The sequence below is a fragment of the Mirounga leonina genome, unplaced genomic scaffold (genome assembly GCF_011800145.1).
Source record: "Mirounga leonina isolate KUSES-001 unplaced genomic scaffold, KU_Mleo_1.0 Mir_125, whole genome shotgun sequence".
NCBI lineage: Eukaryota > Metazoa > Chordata > Mammalia > Carnivora > Phocidae > Mirounga > Mirounga leonina.
Genome location: NW_023270305.1, coordinates 18,747,937 through 18,765,269, shown reverse-complemented (window position 1 = coordinate 18,765,269; position 17,333 = coordinate 18,747,937). Strand labels below are relative to the sequence as shown.

Below are 17,333 nucleotides of genomic sequence, written 5' to 3'. Positions count from 1 at the left end.
ACTGCAGTATTAAGATAATGAAAAAGCACAGGCTTTGGAGTCACTACCTGGGTTTGAATAATGGCTCTGCCATTTATTAGGCATGTGACAAATTAATCTCCTGTGGTTTGGTTCTTTCAAATGTAAAATGGGAGTAATAACAGTACCTACCTCAAAGACAACTCAAACACAACTGTGCATGGCACAAAGAGAGCACTCAATAAATATTGGTTATTACCGCCAGTACATTTTATTCTCTTTTAACTAAATTAAGACCATACCATACATATCTAAGTAAAATATATTGTAAAAATACCCTCAAAATAATACACTCACCAGTAAACCATCAGCCTATTGGTACCTTGCAGGTATTAAATCTTTCTCTAATTACAAAAACTATCTTTCTTGTTTCCCACTGATTGGCCGGCCTACTGTGCTAGCATTACACTGTTATACTCTTATTGCTGTATTATTATTCTGTGTTCTAGTATCTGACAAGACCCTCTCTCTCTCTTTTCTTTTTCCAAACTTCTTTGATCCATATCATTCTTTTCCTCTAAAAATTAAGCAATCATTTTCTCCAGTTCCAAAGACTTTTGAAGAATTTGGTGAGAAAAAAAAATCATTCTTGGTAAATTCTAGAAAAATTAATACTTTTAAGTTGAGTCTTCTGAAATGCATGTCATTTAATTGCATTCTACATTTTGTCAAAGCCAACATCTTTGTTTTCATATACAAATTTAAGTTTCACATCATCATTCAACAAAGGTAACTTATACTTGCAGCAATATGAGAGATTTTATTAGTCTTGCTGACTGCTATACCCCAATATGCAGCATAACACACTACAGGATCTCATAAACTTAATAAATGAATCAGGGTGTAGTCAAGAGAACACATTAAAATTTCTGTATGTCTGCAACTAAAGGTAAATATGTAAATGCAGACAACTAATATGAAGTGAATATATACAAATTAATATCGTTGTTATCTGGGTGGTCAGGTATTTTCCTGGTTTGAGGAAGAACTACATATCCCACCACACCTCCAAAATAACTTTAATAATGGAACTAGGTATTTTGTTTGTTGGCTTTTTAAATTTACCCTGGGATATAAAAGCTGATATATAAAAGTCCCACTACTGCAATATCAATCCTCTAAATAATAGCCAATTATTAATATACATTAATTCATAATGTGTTTATGTGAGACACTCAAATAATTACATCTGATATTATCAAAACTCTTCTATAAAAACCCTCTTAAGGAAAATATTATAACAATATACAACTAAAGACACAGGACTCTAAGTTGATGGGAAAGGCAACCATGCCAGAATATGTCACCTGATTACTCAAACAAGCTCTGCGATATCACACTAAGTTATCATATATTCATTTTTTTTAATGCTTTCCCAAAAAGCACTGAGACCTCCAAAACACAGAAAGTAGTATATTGGAAGTTTCACATAAAATTACAGTCACTTCTGAGAGGAAATGAGCTCAGCTACCAGGAAACTGATGGAACTGTTAATGTAAATCCCAAACAAAACAAAATCTTACTTTTCTGAGATCAGTTTTTAAAAAAATCTATTTTTCCAATGTGGCATTATTCAATCTGCTTTTGTAAAATATGTTACTTCACCTTTAACAAGTTTGGGGCTTGTTAATGTCAACATCCCAGCATGCCCTGATAGATCAAGGCCACTAGCAAGCCATACTGGTCCACACAGAATGTCTTCTTTATGATCTTCTAAAAATGGACATAATCTCAGACCTAAAAAGAATACATATTTTCTTTTAAATTAGTTTGTAATTTAAAAATATGAAATAAGCAAATATCCATCCCATATATAATACCACCACACAAAATACCATACTTAGAATGTGTTCAAATAAGAATTCACTATCATGCTAAGGAACTATAATCAAAGATCTGATAAATTTTCAAATATCTGATTATATATTGCTTTCCATTCCCATATTATTTACATTCACCTTGATCATCAAAAAATATTACAAAACCATGACATGATTTTAAATCCCAAGATATTAAAAAAACAAGAATGCGAGTATTAGCGCAGCTGTGTTCACAAAGATGAGCTGAAAGTTAAAGCATATTGCCAAAGCAAAATTAAAGGTTATTTTTTAATTGTGTTTTTAAAACCAAGTTTTTGCAAGCCATAAGGAAATCTCTGCCCAACATGATGCATTTGGATCACTACTCCTTTTACTGTCATGGACAACAGCTCTATAATTTAACTCACACTGTGATTCCTCTACATCCATGTGCTGCATTTCTTCATTCAAATCAACCAGGGACGGTTTCCCATTTTGTTCCACTTCAATGTTAAGAGCTGGAGACAAAGGAAAGGTGATCTGCCTATCTACTGCTGTTTCTAGAGGATAAAAATATTAGTAAACTTAATTTTGCTTAATATCAATAATTTATGTGCCTGAAATTCTAAAATTTTCTGTTAAATTGGGAACTACTGTGATTCTTATCACAGATGCTACAAAATGGTTGTCAGAAGAAAAAAAATTAGATTCTATTAATCGTTTCATACACTCTTCTCTCTTTTAATGGTACTAAAATATTCACCTGAGAAATAATTTGCTGGCAACTAAAGTAAAAGTTCTTACCCTAAGCTGCAGAGTACAAGCACCTGCAAAGTTTTAAAAATACTAATGCCTAAGCCCTAGACCCAATTAAATCAGAATCTGCCATGATTCAAAAAAATACACCACACACACAAACGCACACACATATACACAAATACATACATATGTATTTTGAAAACAAGAAATTTTTCAGGTTTTACTGTTTCTACTCCCTGGTGTAAAGCAGCCATTTACTCTAAAATTATCCCAGCCTTTTCAATTAACCTCTTAAGGAGAAAACACTGATGAGTAACGTCTAGTTCTCAACATACTAAATGTATACAATCTATTTTAAAAACTCAATATATCAAATTCTGAACTTGTAAGAAAAGTAAATAAAGTTGGGTGTATTTCTGGGTGTGTTTCTGTATTACATGAAAGGTTAGGTTTCACCAATGATCTTAAAAGAATACGTGACTTCCATTAACAAAGTTCTTTTCCCAATCAAGTCTCCGCTTACGAAGAAAAATGTGTACGTCTAGGAATGATGAAAGTGAAACTAATTCAGAAAGGAACCAACTGAATTTCCTAAATAGCAAAATTAAGTTATTCTAGTTTATGCAATTCTATACAATACTGAGCTACCAAAACCTCTAAAATATTCTAGAATTAACTTTTCTAAATAAAACCACCAAAAGTAGAGCAGAAAAGAAGTACGGGGGTGGCAAAGAGAGTGGAGAGGAGGGGGAAGGCAAGGGAGGGATGTGAAACCTAGACAGTAAAGTTGAAATTAGTTTTTTTAAGAAATCAACTGCAAAATCGTCAAATATAAATTTTGATTCATCCTTACCATTGACTTTCCCTAAGCCCGGAGCTTTATTTTTCAGCAGCGTCACTTGTATCTGTGGAATATTGGTGATGTTTGAGTTCAAAACAAATTTGAAGTCCACATGTCCAACCATACAAGCTTTAGGTAGAACCAGTTCAAATACATGTTCATCCCAGCTGTTGCTGTCAAATAAGGGGGAAAATGCTAAACACAGCAAAAGTCTTTCTTTGGCCAAAACCACATTATCATTAATAACACTTGCACACTCTTTCATTTGTAGCCTCCAACAAAACTCAATGCTTCTCAATGGGATCAGCTCCCAAAAGAAATGTTAAACTTAGGGCAATAATTGATCTTAACCTTAGAAATCGACACCTATCTTGGGAACTGAACATTCCAATAAACCCTTCCTGGGCCCCACCCCAAATCTTTAAGCGGGGTCCCAGGAATCTGCATTTTAAAATAAGAATTTCTTCTATTTCTTAGACATGTCTGTCTTTTTTTTTTTTTTAAAGATTTTATTTATATGACAGAGAGAGACACAGCGAGAGAGGGAACACAAGCAGGGGGAGTGGGAGAGGGAGAAGCAGGCTTCCCACGGAGCAGGGAGCCCAATGCGGGGCTCGATCCCAGGACCCCGGGATCATGACCTGAGCCAAAGGCAGACGCTTAACAACTGACCCACCCAGGTGCCCCTAGACATGTCTATTCTGATTTTAAATTCTATATAAAGGTTGAAAAATAAAAATCTCCAAACCATACTCCACTAATTTCCAGACTCATTCAGATGTCTACCAGACATCTCTAATTTATCATAAGCAAAGCCAAACTTCTTAATTGCCCACTCCAATCTCAGTAAACAGAAATTCTATTTTTCAATCAGCTCAATCCAAAACCTTAGTCATCCTTGACTCTTCTCTCACACCAGATGTTCAATACATCAGCATATACTATTCCTTCTACTCCAAATTATATCCAGAATCTGACCACTCTTTTCACTACGTCCAACAACTATCATCATGGTCCAAACTACCATCAACAGTAATAGCATCCAAACTAGAACCCTCACTCCTATCACTGCCCTCCACAACACACAACCACTCATAATCTACTGTCATCACAGTAGTCTTACTGTATCCTTCTAATATATAATATATTCCTGTATCCAAAACCCTCTAATATTTTTCTAATCTTACACCACATAAAAATCTCACTATGGCCTATAAAGATACTTGTCCTCTGGTGACCAGCTACCTCTTTTGACCTGGCCTCCTCCCACTCTCCCCTACCTTCACTGCACTCTAGCAACACTGGTTTTCTTGCTCTCACCAGAATTCATAAAACATACTCCTCAGGGTCTTTGTACTTGCTATTACCTCGGAATTAATGTCTTCATGGAGGTCATTCTGGCCCCTTATATAAAAAGTACCATACTGGGGCAGCTGAGTGGCTTAGTCGGTTAAGCATCTGCCTTTGGCTCAGGTCATGATTCCCAGATCCTGGGATTGAGCTCCGTGTCAGGGTCCTTGCTCAGCAAGGAGTCTGCTTCTCCCTCTGCCCCTACACCTGCTCATGCTCTCTCTCTCAAATAAATAAAATCTTAAAAAAAAGAAAATACCATACACATTTTCTCTTTCTCTCACTCTTGCACACATGTACATACCCAGCAACTACTCTGACACCGTATTGTTTTATCATATTTCAAAACTTTTATGACTATGTAGCATACTAGGTATTGGCTTACTGTCTTTCTATCCCCAAGAGAATGTAAATTCCAGTGACAGCTATATAGGAGTGCCTGCACAAAACAAGCATCTAAATATCTGTTATGGGGTGCCTGGGTGGCTCATTCAGTTAAGTGTCTGCCTTCAGCTCAGGTCGTGATCCCAGGGGTCCTGGGAACGAACCCCACGCTGGGCTCCCTGCTCAGTGGGGAGCCTGCTTCTCTCTCTGCCCCTCCTCCTGCTTGTGCTTTCTCTCTACCAAATAAATAAAATCTTAAAAAAATAAACAACTAAATAAACATCTTAAATAGGGGAGATGGGGTAATTAGGGAATGGACATTAAAGAGGGCATGTGATGTGATGAGCACTGGGTATTACAGAAGACTGATGAATCACTGAACTCTACCTCTGAAGTTAATAATACACTCTATATAAATTAATTAAATTTAAATTTAAAAAATAAATAAATATCTGTTAAACAAACTTGTGAACTGACTGCCCAAACTAATTGTACTGGTGGATTACTCTATTTTATCCTACAATAATAATATAGAAATTTCCAAAATTAAGGTGACAAATGAAAAGAACAAAGTTATTAATATATAAAAGTTGAGAAGCAATAATATAATCTAAGAATTTTATGTTGTTTCTAACAAATACATAATATGGACTTAAAATCAAATATCTTAGAAGAATGTCTTACCTATCAGTCTGTAGTTTCCAAGTTCTAGTATGCTGAGCAGCATCTCCATGGTGTTGCTGATGCAAATGCTGAGGGTGCCTCCTTTGTTGCTGTTCTTGTTGAACTTCTACCCAGCATGGAGGAACAGTAGCTGAAAACCGTGGAGTCAAAGTCTCAAAGCGGGTTAGCTCCACTAGAGATGTCAAGATGTCAAGGGTGAATGGCTGGTCCACCAATAAATCAACTCCTTAACAACAGTGAATATAGAATTTGAAATAAGTTAAAAAAAAAGTTTTAATTCATGTTTTTTGTCTAGTCAATTACAAAACTTGCCAAATATGCTGAGTTATTAATGTGAGCTCAGATATTTATATGCAAATAAAGTAACTAGCACTGACTACATAATGGCCATAATAAATATCCATCTTGAATATTTTTTTTTTTAAGATTTTATTTATTTATTTGAGACAGAGAGCATGAGAGGGGGGAGGGTCAGAGAGAGAGAGGCAGACTCCCTGCTGAGCAGGGAGCCCGATGCGGGACTCGATCCCGGGACTCCAGGATCATGACCTGAGCCGAAGGCAGTCGCTTAACCAACTGAGCCACCCAGGCGCCCCATCTTGAATATTTTAAATTATAGAGAGGGTACTCCTTATTGGAGAAACCCAAAGTCAACTTGTTAGAAGAGACCTGACTGAGCTCTACCCAGCCCTAAGTTAACAAGAGAAACAAAAGTAGTGCTGTAATGCAATCCAAATCTGTATCAAATCAATAAATAACTTTTAGACTTCATCATTTACAAAACAAAATGCTAAACATCAGTAAGTATATAACATCTGCCCTTTTTAACTTTATATAAAAGAAATTTTTTAAAAGTCAAAGCTAATCTGATGGCAAAAAAATACACACCAAAAGCTTCACCAGTACTTTTTCCTACTTTTGTGGTAGTTAAGAATATCTTGTAAGCATACCAATACTATAAGAGTAACAATCTGCTTCAGAGAGATTTTCTCTTATGAAAACGTGCTCACCCATCTATGAAATTTCTAACATTAGACAAAGGCTGTTGTGCTTGTTCCAATAACAAAAATAAGTTTTTTAAAAGATTAAAATATGGAATCTGACAGGTTTAGAATATTTTCACAAAGAAAATTTATGCCGAGTTCTATATAATTACAAAAAGTATACTTCAAACCACATTTCTCTTCTCAAAGCTTAGAGCTTTTTAAGTCAGACTGAAACTGTTAAAATATTGTTTGTAAACATTAATTGTAGGTCAATATCCCTTCTTTACATATTTACTTCCTTATAATCTAATTCATCTTTTCTCTACTCAATAGTATTTATGGACTATATACGAAAATTCTTGGGGTGCCTGGGTGGCTCAGTTGGTTAGCATCTGCCTTCGGCTCGGGTCGTGATCCAGAGGTCCTGGGATCAAGCCCAACGTCTGGCTCCCCATTCAGGAGGGAATCTGCTTCTCCCTCTCCCTGTGCTCCTCTCTCTGCTTGTGTTCTATCTCAATAAATAAATACATTTTAATAAATAAATTTAATAAATAATAAATCTTAATAAATTTCTTTTCCATTATAACAATAACCTATAAAATAAGAAACATTCAGCTTTTTAAACCAAACTGTATAGTTAATCAAGACAATCAAGTCTTTTTTTTTTTTTAAGATTTTATTTATTTATTTGACAGAGAGAGAGAGAGAGAGAACAGGAACACAAGCAGGGGAAGTGGGAGAGGCAGAAGCAGGCTTCCTGCCAAGCAGGGAGCCCGATGTGGGGCTTGATCCCAGGACCCTGGGATCATGACCTGAGCCAAAGGCAGACACTTGTAACGACTGAGCCACCCAGGCATCCCAAGACAGCCAAGTCTTGACTTATTATAGCATGAGACATGAGTCAGTTTATCTCAACCAGGGGGACAATCTTGCCTCCCAAGGGCCACCTGGAAGGAGGTAATTGTCTGTGCTACTGGACTCTAGTAGATAGAAGCCAGAGATCCTGCTAATACAGCACAGGACAGTCTGCCCACAACAAAAAATTATCTGCCCAAAACGGCAACAATGGTGCTAAGGCTGAAAAACCCTGGCATGTAAGATAGCATAGATTATACTGATAGTCACTAAAGTTAGCAGGTATTATATAGTAATCACTAAAGGTTTGCCTTTGGTGCAAAGAAAAATGATCAAATACCCAAATATTAAGTGTCCATAAAAATCAAATACCAACTTTATGCATTATTTCTATTTGGAATACATCTGAGTTTAAACACACTTTTCATTAAAGATTCATTAACCTTTTAAATGCTAGATTTAGGGAATAAAATCTATTAAGGACTAAGAGTAAAACATAACAACACTGTGGAAGCATAAAAGGACTAACTATAGTCATAAAGGGTGGGGAAGGAGAGCTTAGTGTAACATGTAAAGAGCATGAAATGGAATTATACACTCAAGAAATCATGAAAAGTTTATTGTAACAAACACTGAGAAGAAGACTAGAATTATTTCATGAAAGTCCAAGATATAGCAGGAGTAACATGTTAATTATTAATTCTGAAAAAATAGTTCTGGAGGACAGTATAGAACACAGAGAGAAGAGGCAAAAACAACATACAAAAGCAAACCTATCTAATGGTGCACAATGGGGCAAATGAGGATCTGAATATACTACCCCAGGAAGAGAATATTTTTCCAGCTTTTCAATTCCAGTAATATTAGTAACATTAAGCCACTCCACTGACTTCATATTTTTTTAATCAAGTCCCCTATTTTATGTTTTTTTCCCTAACTAGACCAAAAGCTCCTTAATGGCCAAAATAATGTTTTACCTCTTAAGTAACATCACCAATATTGGCCAACCTACCATAGGTGAAAAAACATTTTTTATTTTAATGTTCACAACAATTTGCAACTACTGAAAAAAAAATGATAAATAATAAACAAAAACAAGCCAAGTGAAAGAATGGCAACAAAGAAATGAACTCCCTCAACAAAGTAACCAAGAGTTGACTGTAAAAACTGAAAGAATGTTTAAGATTATTTAAGAAAGACTCAGAAAACTTTGAACATCACAAGAATTTGCATTTTTAAGATTTCATTTAAAAAATTAGTATCATACCTGAAATGCCAGGACTTGAAGGATTTGATAAAGGTTTGGAACCTTCTGAAGATGGTTCTATTCCTTTAGAAAGAGATCCATCCACTAGTATATCAGCTTCATCAATATCATCACAAGTTCCTCCAATTTGGAGAAAATGAAGCTCACCACCTACGGTGTAATAAAATTTTATCAACACAGGAACACAGAATATGGATAAACATACAAATGCATACTACTTAGTTAAGAAACTCAATTTATTTTAATATCACTCAACAAGCAGATAAATAGGGCTGACAAAGTGACATATCTTCCAGAAATTAGAAATTAATCTGACAAGGTACTACAAGCGGAAAATTTATTTTAAAAAATGGCAACACAAACATGTGAAAACAGTTATTTACCTAGTACTAACTATGTGTAAGACACTATTTTAGATGCTTAAGTTAATTCATTTAGTCTTCACAAAAACCCCTGAGGTAAGGACTATTATTGTGGCCACTTTACAGATGAGGAAACTGATGCACTAGCTAAATATCTCAGCAGTAACAAAAATGAACAAAGATTCTTAATTTTTTGAAGCATTCACCATGAAATGAAATTAAACTGAATTTCTATTTTTTTGTATTTCTCACAGAAAAAAACTGAAAGCCAAGTTAGCAAATATTTAAGACAAAAATCAAGAGTAGTTGGAGATTCACTTTCAACATGACAGAATAAGGAAGATGACAACTCCTCTTCCTTAAAAGCAACGACAAAGCCAGACAAAACTGTCATTCAATCAGGGTGGGGCAAGCAATGAAAACCAGCAGAAGGGATGCTACTGCCAGAGGGGGCCCAATGGATTTGGAAAGCCATCAGTTTAAAGGGCTCAGTGGCAACAAAAATGAGGTGCATCCTGAAGTCAGGATTCTGCCCTTAATACAAAGTTACAAGAAGTGAAAGAAACATAGGAGGCTTGGTAAACTCTCCACATAATCCACAATGATCAGAGGCTGTACACATGTGTTACAAAACCAGATGGGGTCCAAGCCATCCACACATTCCCAGTCAACTAAGCCCCATGCAAATGCAGAAAGAGTTGTAAGAGGGAATGACAGAAAATAAAAATAAAGCAAATAAAAGCCAGGACACACCTGAATACAGCCTTTCTGGTGAAGTTACTTGGGCATAATCATTTATCAAAATCTTTGGCTGAACACTAAGCTAAGTGAACACAAAGGCAACAAATAAGAAACAAGGTTTAAAAGTTAAAAACCTCTGGGGGGAAAAAAATGACGGGAGACATCAGTGACTGCACACTGCAAAAGAAAGAGATTTCACAGATGTAGTCCTGATGGGTTCCCAAACAAACAAACAAACAAAGCAACAACAACCTCCAAAGAGGGGAAATCAGAATCCAGAATTTTGCAATGTTATTTAAAATGTCCAGTATTAAATCAAAAATTATAAGACATCTGAAGAAAGACTGACCCATGCTTAAGGAAAACAAAATCATTGAGAAATATCTCTGAGTTCCCAAAAGTTGGGTTTGGCAGACAAGAACTTCAAAGAAGCTACTGTATTTTTATAGAATAAAAGGAAATCAGGTATGGAGAATTAAAGGAACAAATGGTGGAAATGACTCAACAAGTAAAGAATCTCAACTAAAAAACAGAAATTTTAAAGAACAAAAGGGGAAATTCTGGAGTTGAAACATAAAATACGTAAAATGAAAAGTTCATCAGAGAGGCTCAAAGCAGATTTGAGATGGCAGTAGAACAATCAGTAAAATAAAAATAGAGCGTAAGAAATGAACCTATCTGAAGAAAAGTAAAAGATCTTTTAAAATGAAAAGCATCTCAGAGACCTATGGGACAGATCAAGTATAAGAGCATACATGTAATGGGAATTCCAGAAAAAGAGAACAGAAAAGGCAAAGAGAAAAAATTGATGAAATAATGGACAAAAACTTCCCAAATTTGAAGAAACACATTACACTGCAAATCCAATCAATTCAATGAACTTCAAGTAGGATATATACAATGAGATTCACAGGTATATATGTTACAGTCAAACTGCGGAAAGTCAATGAGAAAACCTTAAATGCAACAAGTTAAAAATGACTCATCAGATCTAATAACCATGATGCAAATTAAGAGCGGACTTACCAAAAACAATGGAGGCCAAAGGCAACTGAATGAGATGTGCAGAAATAGTCAACCAATAATTCTATATACAGTACTATTCTTCAAAAATGAACGTGAAATAGAGATATTTCAGGATAAACAGAATTTTTTACTAGGAGATCTGCCTTGTAATAAGTACTAAAGTCCTTCAAGATGAAAGAAAGCACTACCAAATTTTATCACACACACACACACAAACACACGTACCAGAAATGAGTAAGTAGGTGATGAAATGAGTAAAGTAGATGAATATATATTTTATCTCATTTCTTTGTAAAGTTTTTTAAAAGACAAAGATTGTATAAAATAACTCTTTTTGTTTGGGTTTATAACTTATCTAAATGCAACATATAAGACAATGGTAGCACAAAGGGGCAGGAGAAAAAAGATTAGAGCAAAGTATATTTTACTAGAATTAAGTTATTATTATTCTAAAGTAGTTTGTGACAAATTAAATCACTAAGAACAGAACTCCAAAAAAGTATTTAAAAAAATATATCAACAAAGGCACCAGTAATGTCACACCAAATGGCAGAGTAGGAAGTTCTAGGTAGGAAGCTCTAGAGGTCAGCTACTGAACTAGGAAGTGACTGAAAAAAAAAAAAAAGTGACTGAAATCAAGTATTTCAGAACTCTGGAGCCTAACAAGAAACAATGACCAGAAGATGCTTGATAAAGGGAAAGGCTACTGATCTTTCATGGAAGTGGCCTGCAGGAACCAGCTGCCATCCCCCATTCCTCAGCCCTGTGCAAGCTGTGGGGAAAGCGGCCCACATTTCTGGAGTTGCTGGCTGGTGGCCAGAAGGGACCTTACTTCCTCATTTCACATATATGTATGTATGTATGCGTGTGTATATTCTATTTCTGAACTTTAATCAAACATAGCTGCATCAAATCTATTATCTTCAATATATTATTAATACTATTTGAATACTATTTGAAATTAACTTACAACATTTATTAGTTGTAGATTTTTATCAAAAGGCTCAATGACTCCATGAGAAAAAGAGTTTTATGCTACTTGAATACACTCTTATGACATGTCATGGAAATGTCATGTCCTTTTGATTAAGAGCCTGTAATCCTTTTTAAAAATTTTTACAACTACTTTTTGGACTGTCATATATACATTTTAAAACATCAACTTTTCTTCCCTCTTTTTTGTTACTAATCTCATCTTTTCACATCTATCTTGACCAGTCAATCCTTGAAGAACTAGGAGATAATTTTCAAAGTGCTTAACTTCTCAGGCTTTTTCTTGTCCATTGATCCATCTGGATAAATTCCCTATCACATGAGATCGATTCCTAGAACTTTTCATTGTCCAAACTCCAAGAATACATTAATCTATTTAAACACTACTTATCCTCTGTCTCACAAAAGCATATCTCATCAAACAATTAAAATCATTAAACCCTGACTGTATTTCTGGAAAATACTAGTATCTAACACAGATGTGTCCTGGGCCTAGGTCACTCAGGTTCCAAATTCAGCTCCATTCTGGATGGCCTATGGCATATTAAATTGTTTTCATTTTTTTAATCTTTCACATTAAAAGATTCTTTAAAATTCAATGTATGAGTCTTCTTTCTTTTTTTTAAGTAGGCTCCATTACTTTAAGTGGGCTCCACACCCAGCATGGGCTTGAACTCATGACCCTGAGATCAAGACCTGAGCTGAGATCAAGAGTCAGACACTTAACCAACTGAGCCACCCAGATGCCCCTACAAGTCTTATGCTTTTGTTACATTCTAGCAGTATAATGTAGTTTATGCACCCTGACAACAGATGCCCAGGTATGAATGCTGACTCTGTCATTTATTAGCTCTGTGACTTAGGCAAGTTACTTAACCTCTCCTTCCCTCAGTTTCCTTATCTGTAAAATGAAGACAATAATAGTATATACCTCATAAAGTTGGCATGATGACTAAACAAATTATGAGAAGTAAAGCTCTCACAACAGTGAACTGGCACATACATGATCAAAAACTTCAAATTATCCTTCACACCACATAGTATTTTAATGGTTTTTCTAAACTTTATCAACTCTAATGCAAAGTTTAATTAGTCTAAAGTTATTCTGCATTGCTCATTTTTAAAATTAATCTATTTGGGTTTTGATGTTATTTGAAGATTTTTCTTCCCCTTATTTCACTAGATGTATTTCAAAGAAGGCAATCTGAACCACTACATTCACCACTACTCTTCTTGGCCAAACTCTTGCAATCTTTTAAAGTGAGGAAAAACTCGGATTAATTCCTCCCAAGAACCACAAATGAGATGTATGATTCTCCTCACACCCAGGTCTTCTCCCAAGCACTGGTTATAGTTACCTGGGCTTCAAATACCTCCTGACCCTAAATTCCTACTAAACTATCAATAAGACTACTCATTTTGCCTGATATTGTCAGTAATCCGTTTCAAAAACTGCTTTATCTTTCCAACTTAAAATATATAATAAGAAAAGTAGGAGGAAAAATGCACACTATGTGTTACTCTGTAAGGGGCCTCAAATGTTGCAAAGCTGATTCAACCATTAGCCAAAGGTCAGGAATAAATCAGAAAAGAAAAATTTATTTGGCAAAACTAGTATTCATTCGCTAAATATTTTTATTTCAGGAGGAAATAATGACCAATATATATACTCTGTGCCAAAAACGTTATATACATTATTTCATTTCATTCTAAGAAGCCTGATAACAGGCCTTTTTATCCTCGTCTATAAATAAACAAAGGTTTACTGAGTTTAAAGTAACTTGCCCAAGGCCACAAATTTGAGCAGATGCAGAGTCAGGACTCACAGAAACAACAGCAGGTTATTTTCTTGAGGTTAAAGCAGAGAAGATACTTTCTGAGAGACTTATTAACTTATTTACAATTAGAATCCTTACCTAGGGCAGTAGAAAAAAGTTTTAAAAAGTTAAAACAGTAGAAAGATTTACCGCTTCATTATAAAAAAAATAAATTTCTCTCCATCTATATGGATCTAAAATTCATACTAGGTATGCATATAAATGAATGCCATATACACTCATTTTATAAGATTTGTAGGAGAACCAAACAAACCAAGAGCTTACCTTTGGTGCATGCACACAGCCTGTCTGTGCCCGAGCAGTAAATGACAGAAACAAATGTGTCCTGTTCCTCAGTGCCCTCCTTTTTGGGAGGTTCCACTTTGGCCAAAATTTCAAAGTTTGAAAGATCTAATATTTTTACATATCCTCCCTGAGTGGTTATTACCAGGTGTCCAAGAGTAGAAGTATCAGCCTTTTTTTCTCTTTCAATGCCATTCTTTGAGGTTAACTGCATTTCCTCAACAGGTTCCTCACAGTCATCTTCTCGATTATCCAATATATCTGGTGGAAGCAAAATGAGCGAGGTAATTGTGTCCTGGGGGTCTTTGATATGTTGGATTTTTATTGGCTCCTCTTCTAAAGTCACTATCCGAGTGGCATAATTCATTTTATAAAGTATTAAATATCCACCACTAATATTCCTCTGCTCAGGCTGAATTATCAAAGGAGTTTGTACATCTGCTGGTGATTCATGTTGGATTACACTAATATTTGCACCATTCACTACAGCAAGATTTGATTCCAGCTCACCTTTCCGTCTATTACATAGTGCAGAGTTTAATTTATTTAAATTATTCAAGGCCTCTACTTGATTTATTGCACTCAAGGATTCAACAGGGCATGTCCGCAGTCCTACCAACAAATGAATTCCATCAGCACAAGGAGTTAAGGAGTCTATACAAAGATTCTCCTCCTCTGCAAACTTTGGCAGCCTTAAGCACTGAACCAAAGTCCCAGGCTTGGGAAACACAGAGTTCCACTTCTCAGAATCTGGAGAGGTAAGGTTGGCTGCTGCATCTGCAAATTGCTGAATGTAAGTCACAGGAGGATCCTGCAACAACAACTGCTCCTGACTATCCAGCTCCATTTCAATAATCTGTGGAACTGTAAAACCATCATCATGCAAACTTTTGCTCATTATATTGTTCATCTGTGAAAATATTTTTCCTGCTTTCTCATCAGATTCCTTGATGCTATAAAGAAGCAAAATGGGTAAAGTCCTCCTTACCAGAGGAGAATTTAACTCTGAATTAGTGCAGGATTCATTGTCAGTTGACCCTTGTTCTGATATACTTTCACCCTGAGTTCTGCTTAAACCATCCAGTGACCTGTGAGAATTACTACTAATGGGTGAGGTAGCAGGAGATTTATATGTTAATAAACCTCCAGCTAATAAACATGGAAAGGGAATGTTGTGTTGTTCCTGGTGCTTTTCCTTTGTCTTTTCACTCTTAGAGTTTGTTAAGCAAGGATTTGCCCCAAGTTCTTCAAGATCCTTAACAGTATCTTCAAGCACATTTGCCACAATCTCCCACTGAAGTTTTTCAGGCTGCTGCAGAATGCTGAGTGCTGTTATATCAAGGCTCACTTCCATGGCTTCCTTCTGTGATGTGTGCCCTTCGAAAAGGAACAATATTCATTAGAATTGGCCTTGAGATTGGCAAATCACGAATCTTTAGTATAACGCTTTCGTTACTTTTCTTACTCATCCAATCAGTGCATTATAATTACATAAGAGGAAGAAATTAAAGTATTTTAAAGGGAAGTTAATCAAATCTGAGGTAAATCTACTCAGAAAAACCACTGACGTATTCAAGAGAGTCAAAATCATTTTCAATTCAGAATATATTCTCTTGGCAATTTATGAGCAACCCTCCCCCACCCTTTTTAATTTATGAGAATGGTTAAAGAATGAAGACATTATTAGTATCAAAATATAGAATTTCTGTCCTTTAATTCTAAACCAAAAAACATTCAATACCACTATAACTATCACTTATGCACTTTATAGAATATCCATGAAACATGATTATATTGTCAGTTCCCCTTCTTTTACCATTTAGAAGAAGTCATAGCATGCTCTCCTCTCTCCTACCCCACCATGCTAATTATCAGTTGATTATCATAGTACGCAATGTAATTCTAACCTCAGCTTAGAAAAAAATTATAACTAGGAAGGAAAAGTTCCCAAAATTTGCCATTTTAAAGTGAAGCATAAAGCATCTTCTGCATTATCTGCTAATTTATAGCTCATTTAAAGTTAACTACATTACCCCTTATGATCTTTTGTCCACTGTGTGCTGTCCCCTTACAAAGAGTACAAAAGTCATTTCTCAGTCTCAGTGCTCCAAAAATACCACGTCTGTCTACACAAAACCTTGCAACAGATGTCACTCAACCCCTAAACCAGGTATAATCTCTTGATATTGAACTGAAAGTCTGAACCAATTTGTTTCTTTCTCAATAGCAAAAAATACTATCAGTCAACAACAACATTATTAGCAACAATAATGTCTAAGTATTTCTCTTTTTTTGAAGATTTTAAATATTTATTTGACAGAGAGAGAGACAGCGAGAGAGGGAACATAAGCAGGAGGAGTGGGAGAGGGAGAAGCAGGCCTCCCGCCAAGCAGGGAGCCCGATGTGGGGCTCGATCCCAGGACCCTGGGATTATGACCTGAGCTGAAGGCAGTCGCTTAACCAACTGAGCCACGCAGGCGTCCCAATGTCTAAGTATTTCTTATGGAAAAAAAAAAGCACTGGAATTGGCTTTATGATTTTAGATAAGAAAAATACCGAAGAGTAAAAGAAATAAATATAACTCGAAACTGCATGAAAGTTTGAAAGCTGCCCAAGTAACGTGCAACTGAGATTCATGGAACATCATATACTTAACACGTACTGAAAGTTCTGTTCACACCATTTCTGTTAACTATTTCGTTAACTATTTCTTTAAAATGCTCACTGGCAGCTCTACCTCTAATTTCCCATTTTCTGAGGATAATCTTCTTAATTCAAATAATGTTGCTATTATGACCTAAAACTGAAACCATTTCTAGTTAAATGGAAGAAAATTGTAATTACACACTCAACAGTTTAATTGTCCTAATGAAGCTGTTCATTTACACAACCACTCGTTTGGCTACGTTCACATGCAGTCTGTCTATACTGCCATGCATTAGTTATATATATTAACTCTACTAATTTAGATTTGAAATTAAAAGTTGACAGTAAGATTTTGATACCATATAGTACACTGTAATAAATCTTAAGGATGCTCAACTATCTTTTGGACTAAACTGAAACTTATATAAATGATTTTTCTAATGTGTGTGTGTTTTTTTTTTTTTAGTTATGGTCAGAAATTGCCAGGAAAAAACGTTAGTGT

The 17,333-nt window shown here is 35.4% G+C and overlaps 1 protein-coding gene across 12 annotated transcripts in view; it reads right to left on the bottom strand.

Annotated features, from left to right (window-relative positions):
• The window catches only part of BIRC6 (baculoviral IAP repeat containing 6), a 227,928-nt gene that overhangs the window by 155,681 nt on the left and 54,914 nt on the right, over nt 1–17,333 (bottom strand). For 8 of the 12 annotated variants that reach the window (XR_004678476.1, XM_035000872.1, XM_035000874.1 and 5 more), the window contains exons 10-15: nt 14,168–15,562; nt 8,944–9,093; nt 5,836–6,061; nt 3,430–3,590; nt 2,246–2,377; nt 1,624–1,755 (exon numbers count right to left, since the gene is read on the bottom strand). Coding sequence is in view for 11 of the 12 variants with exons in the window: in XM_035000872.1 (XP_034856763.1) it covers nt 1,624–1,755; nt 2,246–2,377; nt 3,430–3,590; nt 5,836–6,061; nt 8,944–9,093; nt 14,168–15,562 (2,196 nt within the window). In the remaining variant the exon portion in view is untranslated. The remainder of the gene's footprint in view (nt 1–1,623; nt 1,756–2,245; nt 2,378–3,429; nt 3,591–5,835; nt 6,062–8,943; nt 9,094–14,167; nt 15,563–17,333) is intronic. The other 4 variants (XM_035000875.1, XM_035000876.1, XM_035000877.1 and 1 more) reach the window with 2 other exon arrangements.